Consider the following 15,820-nt stretch of genomic DNA (forward strand, 5'->3'; position numbering starts at 1 on the left):
AAGTAATGGGAATCTATGTGATGCACCGATAAGGAGTCTATCTGGCACCGGTCAATGGTCACGGTGTAGGTCAAAGTCAAGGCGGTCAATATTAGGGCTTAAGCAAGGATCATCCGCATGACCCGATCGAGAAGTGGCTACACCAACCGATCGGAGGAACCATTATTCGGTTGACCGTCTGAATGAATCAGTGTCTGGTCAGCCTGATCAGCAGAGAGTGGGCCACCCATCTGGCGTGGGATATGGCATTGCACATATTAATAACGAACCTATAAAATAATAAAAGAGAAAAAAGTTAAGATACTTAATAAGGAGAAGAGAGAATAAAAAAGAACATTCCATCTATCATTTACTACAACGTAGCCAAGATAAAATATTCTTCTATGATGATTAATACTAATTCCATGAATGTAAGAAGCCAAGACAAAGATATTTTATGTCGGTAATTAATATCATTAAATATGATAACATAAAGGGTCACTAAGAAAGGTATAAAAACGTAAATTAAGTATGAAAAAAGTAAGATTCATTTTTGTCCCTATTATTTTTTTCAATTTCTCTTCTTCTGTTTCTAATTTAAACATCCAAGAACCAATGCCATTTGAACATCCAAGAACCAATGCCAAAGATCTCTTCCTTGATTTAGTTTGTTTTATAGAGAGCAAAGTCTTCATCCAATCAATAAAACCACCACCTTCCCGACTTTACAGTTTCACGCTTTTGGACAGGACCACTAAATCATGTGTTTGATTTTTTTTTTTTCTTGTCAAAATTTGTAAGAGGTATTTTAATCGGATTTCCTTCATAGTTCTTTCTTTATTACAATGTTAATCATCTTGTCATGATGCCTTCGATCTGAAGATCTTATTATATATCTGCAGTAACAGACCCAAGAGATCAATTTTCAATCAAATTTTCAATACGATTCTTATAACTATACACCATGACAGCAGACAATAATTGCTCTGTTTTTTTGTGTAGCTGCTGCTACATGACAAATGAAGACAAAACACGGTTAATTAGGCTCTAGTTTGACTTGTCACCGAACATGTGGGTTCACTTCGATACATAATTAAAATGGACACGCCCAAAAAAAAAAAAAAAAGAATCAGTTTAGTAAAATATTTTATGATTAGACATTGTCTGAAAATCACGGTAGACTCCAAGGCAGAAAATAGTTAACCTTCTATAAGGCTTGGGGTGGGCAATGGAGGAGCGTCTTCCATTTGCATTAGACAAGGCAGAAAATAGCTGCAAGAAAAGACACAGATCAAGCCACCGAATATTGTAAACTTCTATTTGATGAAAAAGGAATAGGCCTACCTGTTTATGCATGCTGACATTAGAACCGCCTCCCTCAACATCATGTAATATAATTGATCAGACTGTCAGAAATAACTCAACTACGGTTCATGCGCAATGCTATATAGTAGGTAACTCCCACCAGTAACTGCTGTTCCAGAGGATCTACTCTCCTTGATTCTTAGTTTGTCAAGCCATGATGGCACAGTCCTGCCAGTTTACAAATCCTCTTCATCTTCTGGATTTTCAAGTGCAAGCAGATGTTTTCTGAAAGAAGATGCTGCCTCTTCTCTCTCATCTAGCCTTCCAAGCTTGTCATATACGATGGCCATCAAATAGAAAGCTTCGGCAGCCATTTCGTTGTACTGCAAAAGAATGCACTTGTAACAAGCACTAAATCAAATTTGAAAGAATTTGAACTGGCAAAAGATAACATTTCTGAATTCGGATGTAGTGCAATGTGAGAGATATGCTAGCCACCATAATAACATTAGTGAGATAGGCATGCATCATGCAACTCACCTCCAGAATTTGCAGTTCTTCAGAAGCTTGGCTTAGAGGATCTAGCACTGAATCAGGGTCTTCCGAAACTGAACGAGGCAAAATGGAGAATATGAATGGGATCAGAAATCAGGACATAATTTCAAATTAGGTATGAAGGTTTAAATTTATCATGTATGCAGGAAATCTACCAATGCAGTGTGTAGGATCATGCATACTCACTTGAGAAGGTTGGGTCAGATAAAAGACATTTTGCTAGTGCAATGTTGGCTCGTGCACGCAGCTCAAGACCTCCATGACCTAGAATCTGAGGAAGAGCAAGATGAACGAGGGACAATGCCTTCTTTGCATGACTTGATCCAAGAGCAAGCCATAATTCAGCAAGTATGACAGTGGCTGATGCTTTAAGCAAATCTAAATTAAATATTTTGCAGAATGATAAACTTGCTAATGCATAAGGCAGTCCAAGGACAGTGTCACCAGCTTTCTGACAAAATCAAAAGGGTAGAAGATAAGTTCACTATGGGAGAATTCAGAATGAAATCAATAGGTCATGTGTTTTCTTTACCTTATGAATTTCAGCAAGCAAAAGAAGAACAGTGGCATTCTCAATCTGCATGTTAAACTTGTAGCATGTGGAGAACAGATTGCTTGCAACTGCAGCTGCCTAATTAGAACTACTTATTAGATGTGTATGTTTATACATGGCAGATTTATTCATTCCAGCAATTCAAGCATAACTATCAAATGGGATTAAGCAAATTATTAACAAGAAATTATGATGGCACTATTTGTGTCCATGATCCACCAACAAACTTACAAGCATATTAAATTGGACTAAACTAAATATGAATTGATTAACACATTTTCCTGTGTGAATATGAGCCTGTACATCAGAGTATGGCATGCTAGTAAAGCAGAAAATATCAATCAAAATAAATCAATAGTTGACTCTTGCCTCAATCCTCAACTAAGAAACCATACAAATATCAGTAAAAGTATAATAGTGAGGATGATATACTTGGCTAAACTGATTTGCTGCAAGTAAAGTTCGTGCATTTCGAAGACCAGCCTCTGTCTTAAGGTCCATATCCACTCCAGAAACAGATGAAGCAAGAACTCCAAACTTATCACAAATTTGTTGAGCAGCCTTCAAATTCCCCCTGGATCAGGTCCATTCAGAATGAAATATCTAGAACCTTACAGTAGATGATCTTCCAACTAGTCAACTGTAGGCAATGAAGAAAAATTCAACAACATACCTGTGTAAAGCTCGCTCATGAAGAAGCTGTAGCTTAAGAAGCTGGATGTGTTGATTTGATAAAGAAAAAAATTTCTTTTCTGCAAACTTCAGTGCATTTAATGCTTCTGCAAAGGAAATGAGAGGAATTGATAACATGTTTCATAAGACAGAAATTAATGCAGATGAGGAAAGAAATAATTTTGGTGCTGCATCAGAAATATCTCAAATACATCAATTTATGTACCTTTCACACTAAACCAACAAAACATTGTCACACAATAGGAAGAAAGAAAATCAGTTCACTTCAAACATCTCAGTCAAGTGAATAAGAAAGACTGGAGAATATAGTCACATGAAATTTAGGGTGAGTAGATAATTACCAGTATATCCTTTGAATACACTCAAATGTTGTATTAGTTTTGCATATGCCAGTGACAACTCTGATGAACTGACAATAAAATCAAGTCATAAGTTTAAATAATTCATCCTTTTACAATTTGCAAAAAAAGATGTCGCCAAGACATTCAGCCAAGTAAGATACCTTGCAACATCAGCAAAGCACGTTGCATAAACCAAAGCATTCATCCGAACCAACGGAGAGCTTAAGAAAAAAAATAGAAGATAAAATGAGCTACATAAAGTTAATGTTGTGATCAAGTTTAATTAATAGTAGTATTCATGTAGGATTACAGCTGCTAGATGACAGAAAATTCTCTTTAGTATAAATAAAGGTTGAGCATCATATTGCAGAAGATACATCAATTGACAATAGTGATAAGACTAACCAGGATTAAAAAGTGATCCTTACCAATATACTTTCACAAAATGAGAGATGTAAGCAACATCACCAAAAAAACATTGTCAAAGCTATGTAGTACCAAAATAATAGCACATCTCAATTGCAAAAACGTAAGCAAACAATAACAGCAACAAAATCTAATAGATTCACCAAATTCATAGAGTATCAGCTAGCTCCATGGAAGGCTCAATTCTTTTCAATAGTAAATGGGTAAGCAGTAAGCACGATGCTTTATCCAGTAATAGATTTTTTTTTATCATTATGACACATTAACTTAGTCAAACCTTGACCACTGTTGCCAGACCTTTAAAGTAAGTATTGCAAAAAAAAAGATGCATATATGTTACTTGATTCATCAAGGTAAGAAACAGGCATCTTTCTTCAAAAAATATATATAAAAAAAAGTAGAAACCATGACCATTCAACTGTTTAGAATTGGCAACATGGAACTTTGTGCATCCTTAAACACAAAGTATAAAAGAAAGTAATATTTACAACTAAATCATTAATAATGATAGTAAATCCTAGTCAAAAAACATGCAAAGGATGTACCAAAACACTCCATCTAAGTCCATTCATGAAGTACTAGAATTACCTGCCATAGTATTCCCATGCTGTGGACCTAAGCAAATAAGACGCACCAGCCAATTGCAAGACAGACCCAGGAATAGGACTGGGCTGTCCATGAAACTGAAACACATCAAAATCATTAGCTGACAAGCTCCTGGACATATGTGACTTGAGCCATGGATTATCAACAGTTGTTAGGTTCTTAAGCCATGAAGTGCTAAAAGCACCAGTGTCGTTTAGTTGCAAAATCCCATCTGCTCCAAATTCACTTAACACTTTGGAACTTAACCTTAGCTCCTGTAGAGATGACAGGCAACAGGATTGCCAAGTATCACAACTTCAATGGAGAAATCATATTTAAATTAGGAGAAAATAAGTGTAATGAATAAAGAATTATTTACTTACCTTGCAGACACTTATTGGGCATGTTTTAAGCTTCATAGAAGCTTTGGGACCAAAAGAGATCAATGGTTTCTTCACATGCTGAACAAATGAAGATGCTAGAAATTTTCAGTCATAGGAAACATACAGATTCCAGACAAGATGAGTCTTTTGTCCACAGCATAAAGGACAAACATGGATAGTAACAAAAAAATCTATATACTTTGCTACTTATACAACAGAAACAACAATAAGAAGCTAAATTAGTTCCAACTATTTGCAGTTGGCTACATAAATTTTCCCTCCATTAACTTTATGCAAGGCCAGTTCAAATTCCATGCCTCCCACGAGTGTTAATAGAGAAGAAAACAAATACAACTTATTCAAGAACAAGACGAAGATGCTGCAATAAAGCTAGTTAAAGTTACTATATATTTGCATATAACAAATATAACCACATCATCTTCAGATACAGTGAGTTAAAGAACAAAACAAGTCAGTTGATGAAGATATTGGGCTTCTTTACTCCCACCTCGACACTTTAAGGTAAGTGTGGGGATCCAAGTAATCCACCCATGATACGTGGCCTAGGTGACTTCTTCACTGATGGAAGACTATATAAATCTTTCCTCCAAGAACTTTATGCAAGGCTAGTTCAAATTCCATATCTCTCACCAGTGTTAATAGAGAATAAAACAAAAGATGCTGCAGACAGCTAGTTACAGTTACTATATATTCACATATGAACAGACTACACCATCTTAACATACAGTGTGTTAAGTAAATGGGATCCAAGTAATCCCCACCCATGTGGCCTAGGTGATTTCTGAACTTTAACCATGAAGTCTTACTGAATACAGAGACATAATTAGAAGAGTTAGTTTAGCCTTTCGGAGAGCTAAGGCAATTGTGATAGTTTAACTTTTAAATATTCAAAAAACATTTTGTCACGAACCCTCATCCTTGGCTGTTCTGATTTGATTTTGTTTTCTAAGCTTCAGGAAACATAACATCTTCTGTAAAAATATGTATCCCCACAGTATTATCAACATTGATAGGATTTGTGGAATACAAAGAGCAAAATTAATAAAACTAACACTAACATAATATACAGGCTGACTATCCATAAGGACATGCTTTATTTAATCTTAAACAGTATATCCAATCTAAAAGAAACTACCTTTTAATATTCTTTTGATAGCAAATCCATAACACATTCCAGAAACACAAGAAAAATCAGGAACAAAAATGTTTTTGCCTTTTTACAGATTTGGTCTTACTCTTTGTAAAATAGAATTGTTGTAGAACAGATTTCTTAGATAAATTGTTTACTTTTTTACAGATTTGGTCTCACTCTTTGTAAAATGTAATTGTTGTGAAACAAATTTCTTAGATAAAAGCACAAAACAATATAAGTATCTTTTTTAACTTACCCTATAAATGGAGAAGAAATTTCATTATCAAAATTCTAAAAAAGATAGCCTCTTTAGCTAAGGCCTTTTTTGGTCCGACCTATCTCTCAAAATTGTTGGTGGAAGAACAAAAATTAAAAATCAGATTGCCATTCAACAAATGAAAATGGTTAAGAATGAACTCTCCAGGAATTCTAGCACCATTATGTTCTAAGAAGAAACATTCAATAATTGAAGAAATAAAAAGATACAGTAACAAAGATTGATATTATTTTTAAAAAAATCAGAAGTGCAGAAATAACTTGACTAAACTAACCTTAAGATCAAATTTTGCCAAGGCAAGCCGATTGAAGGCTAACAGATTTGTGAGCTTTAGATGATTAGCCCTACCAAGCGATCTCTTAAGAAGCACAAGCAATTGTTTCTGGGTGGATAATGGTGTAGCAAGACCAGTAGAAGTGCCCAGTAAATATGGGGAACCAATAATTCCAGTCATATTTGAAACTCCTACTTCGGACAATAGTTTGCATATAGCTGCCAATGTGTAAGCAAGGCATGCATCGTCATTGTTCTACAACAATTAGTACATTCAGAATCAGTTGAAAATGTATAGGCACTCAAGCAAGGACTCACAAATAGACATAAGGATAATTAATATCTTATCCTATGCTCACCACATCAATTCCAATTATATGCAAATATTTTTATGAGGATATATTGCTAAATGCTTAATGCGGTTAAATCTTTTGAAACTGTGCCATGATGGACCACCTACACTTGTTTTCATTTGTTATGCATATCAAACACTTAACAAGTTTGCATCCAAACTCAGTGACAGATGCATGTCTCTGCAATAAGGGAGAAAACTTGGGTTGAAGGCCAAATCATGATCTACACAATTATTACACAATTCTAGATTAACAATCATAAGGTGTGTCTACTTGAGTGAACAAAGCAGGGAAAGAAAGGAAAAGCGGTGGTGAAAAGACGAGAAGGTTTGTATCATGATCTACACAATTATTACACAATTCTAGATTAACAATCATAAGGTGTGTCTACTTGAGTGAACAAAGCGGGGAAAGAAAGGAAAAGTGGTGGTGAAAAGACGAGAAGGTTTGTATCATGATCTACACAATTATTACACAATTCTAGATTAACAATCATAAGGTGTGTCTACTTGAGTGAACAAAGCGGGGAAAGAAAGGAAAAGTGGTGGTGAAAAGACGAGAAGGTTTGTATCATGATCTACACAATTATTACACAATTCTAGATTAACAATCATAAGGTGTATCTACTTGAGTGAACAAAGCGGGGAAAGAAAGGAAAAGTGGTGGTGAAAAGACGAGAAGGTTTGTCTACTTGAAAAGAAAGGAAAGAAGAGAACATGAGATAAAAATTGGCAAAACAACCTCTTTCATTTTATCAACCCCAAGACATGGAGAGTTCCTCTCATCCTCCCTTCCATTCATTTTTAGATGGAGCCAACAGTGGGGAAAGAAGCTCCAAACACCCCCTGCCCTTACTTTTACTGTGTCTTCTTCTACCAGAGTAGCTAAGAGAACTAACGCTTTTCCCCTTTCCTTTCCCTCTACTGAGCTCCCTTCCCCTCAAGTAGACATGTCCTTAACTATCACTACCAGTAATAACCCTTTTACCATTTTAACCCATTACAACAGTTTTGAATAGCAGCCCAGAAATCTAAAACGAATCCACCAAATCAACAATTTTTTAAGATCACAAACAAAATATATTTATCTTGAGCATAAAAAGAACTTATAGAGAAAAAAAAGTTGGATGCAAAATGGCAATATTGGGAAGTTGTTAAATAAACTAATCATTTGTTTTAAGAAGAATGATGTCCAGTAAAAAACAATGATATCTAAGTTTAAATGAGAGGTATAAATACTCAATTAAAGTATATCAACCACAACATACCTGTTGTGAGACCCTTACTGCTTCAGTTAGAGCCTGACAAGAAGAGAAAACTAGAGCAGTTAGGAGTCAAACAAGCTGAGCTAATTGCAGAATAGAGAACTTCTGAAACCACTATATGGTAAAGAAGGAACTGTTAAGACAAAATCAGTGTAGCTAATCAGATATGCCACACTGAACAATTATCTGACATTTCAGAAATAATTTAAGGCAAAAATTGAGCAATTAAATATCCTTCCATGAAATCCAAGAAGAAAAAAACTTTAATGCCATTAAATAGATGTATAAATGAGACAACCATCAGGTCCTCAGCAATGCTGCTCACGCACTTATATCACAATTTAGTCAAAGAGTAGCTCAAAGAAAATAATCAATGGGCCTCTTCGTGCAGCTGCAAAATACTAGAAAATATGTATCTAATGACAACAAACAAGCTAAATACTTGACCCATAAACAAATGGTGCTGTATAGAAATTTACAATCTTAATGGCAAGGAAAAAGAGAGGAAAAAAGGATGATGGCTTTAAAGAGATTACCTCCAAAGCTTTCTTAGGATGGCCAAAATGACTATGCAGCGAGCCCAGACATAGCAAAGCAGTTTCATATTTCCCAACCTCAAATTCAGAGGACGGAGCAGCTGATCTATTAAAAAGTCCTTCCATCCCTGCACTTTAGGGGTTCAAGTATCCAATCAGAAAACAGGGCTTCTTATTTTCAAAGTTACCATTGTAAAATATTGGTTAATAGTAATGCACATTAAGAATATAATTCATGAAACTATACCAAAAGTGATTCCCATTACATGAGGAATTAATGAAGGGAAAATCTGTTGGACGAATTTGTAAAAACAGAATACACATGTTAAATTGATAAAATGAAGCATGCATATAAAGACAACACAAGATATTAAGAATACAAGGATGTGGGTGTAACAACTGCAAGAAATTTGAGTTTAAAATATTATCTGTTTACTTAACTTTCAGAAGAAAATGAAAATAAAAACTTGACAGTGGGAATCATTTGACGCTATGATGAGACAGTATCAATCAAAGATCCATTGTTAAGGGGAAATACTTCATTTGGTAAGAATAACTGAAATAAAAAAAAGAATAACCGAAACCAAGAAATAGCTTTTGATGGTTATTGACTGTAGAAATATCTAATAACGTACAGATAGTTCATTTCTAAGTAAAACAAGATTGTAGCAATGGTATCTCATTCAATAAGACAAACAGAGATAGAGTTTATCACACTATTTAGCCATGCTATTCTTCTAGAAAACATGATACCAATAAAAGATCTGATCATGAACCCAATTCTTCAGTTGAATAAAACTTCCATGATTTCCGACTTTCAGGTGGGAACAAATATCAAAATCTCATATCTCTAAAGTGTATATGAAGCCTTTCCAGAGCAACGATAGAGCCTTGTGCCCTATCCCAGCCTTTTCCATGCTTTCCTGTGTGCTTAGGTAAATCAACATCTACTCTCATGTAAACAAACATGAGGATGAATAATTAACATAATGTCAAATTATTATAACCACTCCATGAAGAATTTACTCCAACTCTAGATTCAACCAAAAATCAAAAGGCACATATCCAATACAAATCTATACCTGTTGTCGAAGTAGCAGTGCAGGCTGTCTAAAGCAGCAACATAATCATCATGATAAAGAGCATTTAAGTATTGCAAGTAATGAACCTACAAAAAAATTGAAGGGTTAAGAGTGTACTGAAGCAAGAACCATCCAATCAATGCCTACTTACTATGTTTGCATCCAAATCCAATAGGTCCTCAACTTACACGATGAAGTTCTGGAGCAAGCTTTTGTAATTGCTTTAGAGTAGCCGCAAGTGAATTTAAGGGAAATGACGCCGCATTCCTGGCAAGGAAAAGATGTAACAGCAAACAACAATTTTGCTAGACAAGTTAATCAATACTCACTTCTCAAGCAAATCAGCTTGAACATTCAGGTAGCCTTCTATTTGCCACCTTGATCGAAGGATTCCTAAACTATCATCTCGTCTGAAATTATGCAATAAAGGAATAAGCCCACCACTTTGTGCAGTATCATCAACATGCTTCATCTTCAGATCAAAAGAAGTCTGGTTATCTGGAATTTACATTGATATGGTCTTTTACTGAGCCAAATTCAATTTAAATTGATGAGAGAAATTAGATCAAGACAGGAGTAACTTTTTATAAACAAACATAAGACATCACACACCAGTGGAAGAACATTAGCAACGAAAGTTCAAAAACATCCACAGGCAACAAAATTAGAAAACATAGGATGGGTTTTGAATGCATATTCACATTACAAAATTGCATTTAAAAGTACTTGAAGTTAGTAAAAGTATCCTTCAAAAATATGTCTAAAAAATAGTTGTTTTAGTAAAAATATCCTTCAAAAATTGTTATCTGAGGCAACTTTACCTTCCAGTGTTTGGTAAAAGTGCAGTAAGGAAGTACTTTTGTAATATAACAAAAATACAGCATAAATGCCAACTGAAATACAGTAGAATTATATATAGATACCTAAAATGTTTCTGTATCAGAATAATTAACTGTAATTTAATTATTTTGATAAATTGATATTTATATGTAAGTAGCATTTTTATTGAAATTACTATTTGCTGTCAATTTTAAATCTATCAAATGCATCATTAAAAAAAGTAAATAATTGGAAATAATATCTTCTTACAATTGACAAAAATAATGCAATATTATTTACTGCAAGGAATGATTGCTAAATAATAATCTTATGAAAAATTAAAAGTATTAAAAATAATTTTAAAAAAATGTTACAAGGCAGTCAAACATTATATAACTTGATAAAGAATTTATGAAATGAATAGACCATTTTAAAATAACTTAATAAGAGAAATTGTTAAAATAATACTACATAATAAAATTAATTAATTACCAAAGAAAAACTAATATAGGATCATGCTATCATATAGTTAGAAAATATTGCCACAAGATTATACATAAAATTATAGAAACTATAACATTGTCATTAACAAGAGCAAGGATAAACTCTAATCTCTAGTTTTTCACATTAACATTGGCTGAATCTTCAAGTCATATTCACCACAATCTTCTCTCTTATCTCTTGTTAATTCTACTTGCATTGTGCTAATTAATGAATGGAGTAATTGAATGCTCTAATAATGAAGAGAAACTTTAAAATTTATAGATTTTAAGTAGAACTAAAATTGAATAGGTAGACATATTTTGACAAAGGTTCCAAAATCTTGTCGACCATATTGAGTGCCTGGTTGAAGGGTGTCCTAAATGAGCAAAAGAGGAGGAACAAGAAAATTTAGAAAGGCATCATCATTGTCATGAACCACAATCAACACTCTCATCATCATCAAAGGCAAGTGGAACCAATCAACGTTGTCATGAACCACGGTGAAACCCTTGATGTTATCGCCAACTATAGTGAAATCTTCAGTGTCATTGCGGACCATAGTGAAGTCCTCAGTGTTGTTGCAATGGGAGAAACCCTTGGCATTGTCACACTCGAGTGAAGCCCTCATTGTCCCAAGACCTCATCAAAGCCCTCAATGTCATTGCTAGTCCATTTCAAAGCCAAAGTGTCTTCTTTGAGTGATTGGAATGAAGAGTGGTTTCTAGTCTCTAGACCACTTTATGCACCTTAGACTAAAAGAAAAAAAAAATTAAGTCATATTTTGTGGGCCGAGTAGTTGGACAGTAAGTAAATAAAAAAAATGAGAAAAGATGAGAACACTAAAATGAATGTGTGGGATGACTAGAAAAAAATACAAAACAAAATTATTATCTAAGAATAACTAGAATAGCTCCAAAAGCTGACAAAATGAGAGAAAATAAGTCAAGATGATACCAATATCTTAAAAATGACCAATAGATTTTGTAGTTAGTCCCGTCAGCTAAAATGAAAAAGTTACAATTTTGTCTAAACTACAAAAATAATATCCCAGTTGCACATACCAAAATGAAGACTAAAAAATACCATAAAGGTGAAATGGAAATCAAAATGTGGCTATGCAGATGCAAATTACTCCTAGAATCAACCACCTTGTTAAAATTAAGTACTGCAAAATGTATGAAAACATCGTACTGCTATATCACAGACCTTCAGGAAAACTAGAAAGTAACTTTGCCCTAACATTTAGCAAATTTTCTGAAGCTTGTGCAGTGTTTTCTAGGCTATATTCATCGAGCTCAGCAGGCTCGCAATCAAGTTCTGGATACTCTTGCAGTTCATGGTTTTCTGATTCATCAAAATCGTTCTCTTCAGCCAATTCATCCATAGAACCATTTGAGTTACAGTATGCTGCTAAATTTGTCCAAAGATGGCAAACTCCCTAAAAGACATATAACAGAAGAGCAATATGTGAACATTAATTATATAACTGGTTAGTTATTACAATCATTCCTGCGATATAAATGAAGTATATAAACTTTGACAAACAATGAACTTCAGAGAAACAAGATGAAAAATGACAAGAAAAACTCTGGGATTGTAAAAAAGTAAAGAAACAAAAAGTGAACAATTTGTTAGCCATTTTCAGCCCACATCATCAGGTAAGGTGGTGGGGGATAAGTGTAATGTAAATTGTACTCAAGATAATTGACAAGTTGATCCAGTAATTATTTAGTGACTCTTACTATGACATTTTTGGCCTTGAAACTTGATAGCAGCCATACTTATTCAATGCAATTGACCTTATTACCCAATATTCTTAATATAGAAATCTATTTAACTCTATTTTCCTTATTGTTTCTCAATATTGTATGCACCTGTTTAGCATGTCCAAACACTCATTTTGCCCCACAATGTGAAGAATCAATATTGGTTGTTAGGATCAATGGTGTAGCTAAAGGGCAGTGAATAGTGAGAAACTAGACACATCAAAGTCAAATTTGTCACCTCAGCGTCTGTTGAGCCATTACTAAACATGCAATTCGTCATCTCAACGCCTGTTGAGCCACTACTAAACATGCAATTTTCTATCAAGTTACTACATCTGGTTAATTAAGAAACACATGATATCATAAGATGGCCTAATTTAAATTCTTTGCCACCCTCATCAAAAAAATCTGATTGGACTCGACCACTTGATGTAGATTGCAATACTGATAATTCATATAGCGTGATGGTACCTTTACGATATTTGAGTTACCAAATAGACATGCCAATGGTGAGGTTCATTGTGTGAACACGTGGCACACTGCTGCAAGTGTATACACCAACCCGAGGGAGTGAGGAAATTTCTCCATGGGTCACTCATTTATTGTGCATACACTTGAACTCAACATGGGTCATGGATATTAACATAGGTTCTTTGAAGCTCTTGTTCGAGTAGGAGTTTCATTAGATAAAGCTATGAGATTGGTAGTATGGAATGCAGATTCAAGTGAAAAATACCTCCAATGTGCATTCCTTATATTTAATGTAGTAATTTGTACTCTTATTGATACTATATACAGATCTTGATTCATTATGCACTTTCTCCTTTTAATATTTTTATGCCCATTTAGTTGCTTCCAAAACTCTTAAATTTGTGTCCATGCTTCGTCTTATTCTCAAGAAGACCCACTTAGCATGTCACAAATATACTCCAATTATTTACTTTTTAGCAAGAACTGTGTTCAACAAATATTAGTGGAGCAATAAAGAATGTGAGAATTATAGATAGATAGATAGATAGATAGATAGATAGATAGATAGATAGATAATTGATTTTACTTCTTTATTTGATGCAGAAAAGGGTTATGATGTAGCTCGAAATGATGAATTTTGTACAAATGATATGATTCTTATTGTTAAATTATATTGGGGTGTAACAAACACAACATAATGATAATGACAATGATGATGACAAGGTAAGATGGTACAGAACAGCAGAAAGCCTATATTCCTGCTTATTTAAACTTCACAGATCCTTGTAAAGAAAGCTGGAAAATGCTGACAGCACAGTAGGCGGGGCGGGGTTATGCTGAATATAATTGGAATTCCTTCGGCTTCAGCTATTATTGCTAGGACTCACATAGACAGAAAACATATTCTCCTTGCACACTAAAGCAAGCTCCAAAATACAAGCCTCAGAATAAGGCAACTAAACAACACAAATCCCAAAATAAATAAAAAAAGGTTTGGCAGTAATTTTAACTAATTATTTTGTCATGTTACACACTAATTCACCAGGAAGACAATAAATAAGGTTCATGAGCATGTTTAAAATTTAAGTATATAGCAGAATAATAAAAATTTGAAGCACCTCAAAAGATAGCATATTGAAGGCCAGTATGCAACACCTCAGAAAGATCCCCAAGTGACCATTTGGATCCAAATAGATCTGTTCATCTTCCATCGAAGATCCTTCAGGACTGGAAAGTACGCCTGATCAAATTCATAAGAGAAGTCGTAATTTTTATTAGTATCCAACCTGAATATTCAAGTCATGAATACAAACATGAATAGATAAACCATGTTATTTACCTCGCAGCTTATCAAAAAAATTAAATAGATCATCTGGTGAGGATAGTGCCGAAAGGTTGGCAATCAAATCCGTACTAAGCCAACCCATATGATCAACAGCCTTCAGCTGGTTCATAAATTCTCCCAGTGTAGGTTCAAAGAAACCCTCACAAGACTTCAATAAAATAAGCACAGTATGAGTTAGAAGAGTATGGTTAGCTAAGAACTAGAACTTCAGCATATCAAAGACGAGAGTAAAATAGCCGACTAATCAAATGATTCTGCAAGGTACAAGAAACAAGGAAAGAGCGCATGAATTACATAAGAAAAGCATTGGTCAATATCAAATGCTTTGCTCATCCGCAAAAAGTGTGAAGATGTAGAAATGCACCACAATGACAATAAAAGCAAGTACTTGGCAAAATTTAAATTCACTGGAGAACAAAAAAACAGATTTTGGAAGTTCAACAAATATATTAAGTAAGAAAACAGTCTAACTGAAAGATTGATAAAACTAGGAGGGGCTTCGAACCAAAACCTATTGAATGGAAGGCTACCAGTAAATATAGGTACCGCGAATCAAACGGAAGACACTGAAAAGAACGGAACAAGGGTGTTTGAGATCGAACCCTAGTGAGCGAAAAAAGGAAGAGACCGAGTCGCTGGTGTTCCGAGATGGACTGGCGAGTGCAGTGCAAAGGTGGCTGAGCGAAAAGCTGAACGAGGTGGCAGACGGCGATCTTATGGGGGGTGATGTCGAACACCTCGGAGCCGCCCTCCTTCGTGCTTCCTACGCCACCCATGACCGGACTCATTTCCGGTGGAGTTCACAATCGCAGCGAGCGAACGGAGAAGCGACGAGGACGACTGGACGAGGGTTTCTCCTGGCGGAAATTACTTTCGTCGCCCAGCCGCACATCGAAATTCAACTTCTAAAGCGCAATACTTTTCGCACCGAGTAATTCGCCACCCGCATTTTGCACTCACCCATGTATTGCAAAGCGCTGACAACTGATTTTTTCATCAATATTTTTTTTAAAAAAATATTAATATTTTATTCAACTTTCGTACTAATTGTTAGGTCGTAAATAAACGAAACGTGAATAAATTTACTGTTTGATTTGATAAAAATTTATTTATATACATTCAATGTACATTAAATTAATTAAATAAATAAATTTGAACAATTCGTTAAACTAAATAAA

The 15,820-nt window shown here is 34.6% G+C and overlaps 1 protein-coding gene across 2 annotated transcripts; it reads right to left on the reverse strand.

Moving 5' to 3' along the window:
- Positions 1-894: 894 nt before the first annotated feature.
- On the reverse strand, positions 895-15,582 carry LOC122046593 (anaphase-promoting complex subunit 5-like). 2 transcript variants are annotated; one of them, XM_042607370.1, is made up of 21 exons: positions 15,245-15,582; positions 14,637-14,790; positions 14,416-14,537; positions 12,267-12,498; positions 10,088-10,256; positions 9,947-10,025; positions 9,759-9,844; positions 8,677-8,809; positions 8,144-8,176; positions 6,525-6,779; positions 4,821-4,898; positions 4,441-4,712; positions 3,588-3,647; positions 3,427-3,494; positions 3,066-3,171; positions 2,825-2,966; positions 2,372-2,470; positions 2,026-2,290; positions 1,825-1,892; positions 1,324-1,667; positions 895-1,251 (listed from the first exon to the last, which is right to left on the reverse strand). In XM_042607370.1, the coding sequence occupies exons 1-20, from the start codon at positions 15,428-15,430 to the stop codon at positions 1,521-1,523; spliced, it is 2,754 nt and encodes a 917-aa protein (XP_042463304.1). In that variant the 5' UTR covers positions 15,431-15,582; the 3' UTR covers positions 895-1,251; positions 1,324-1,520. The 2 variants fall into 2 exon arrangements, with proteins under 2 accessions (XP_042463304.1, XP_042463310.1); XM_042607376.1 differs by lacking the exons at positions 895-1,251; positions 1,324-1,667; positions 1,825-1,892 and having other exon boundaries at positions 2,117-2,290; positions 2,372-2,466.
- Positions 15,583-15,820: the final 238 nt, after the last annotated feature.

Source organism: Zingiber officinale, chromosome 1B, assembly GCF_018446385.1.
Source record: "Zingiber officinale cultivar Zhangliang chromosome 1B, Zo_v1.1, whole genome shotgun sequence".
In the NCBI taxonomy this organism is placed as follows: Eukaryota; Viridiplantae; Streptophyta; class Magnoliopsida; order Zingiberales; family Zingiberaceae; genus Zingiber; species Zingiber officinale.

Excerpts from the sequence above, each read along its gene's own strand:
- LOC122046593 (XM_042607370.1), bottom strand. The coding sequence starts at position 15,430 with ATGAGTCCGGTCATGGGTGGCGTAGGAAGCACGAAGGAGGGCGGCTCC. Across the intron at positions 14,538-14,636 it reads TTTTTTTGATAAGCTGCGAG|GCGTACTTTCCAGTCCTGAA; the intron begins GTAAATAACATG and ends GAATTTGATCAG. Across the intron at positions 6,780-8,143 it reads CAGTAAGGGTCTCACAACAG|AACAATGACGATGCATGCCT; the intron begins GTATGTTGTGGT and ends TAATTGTTGTAG.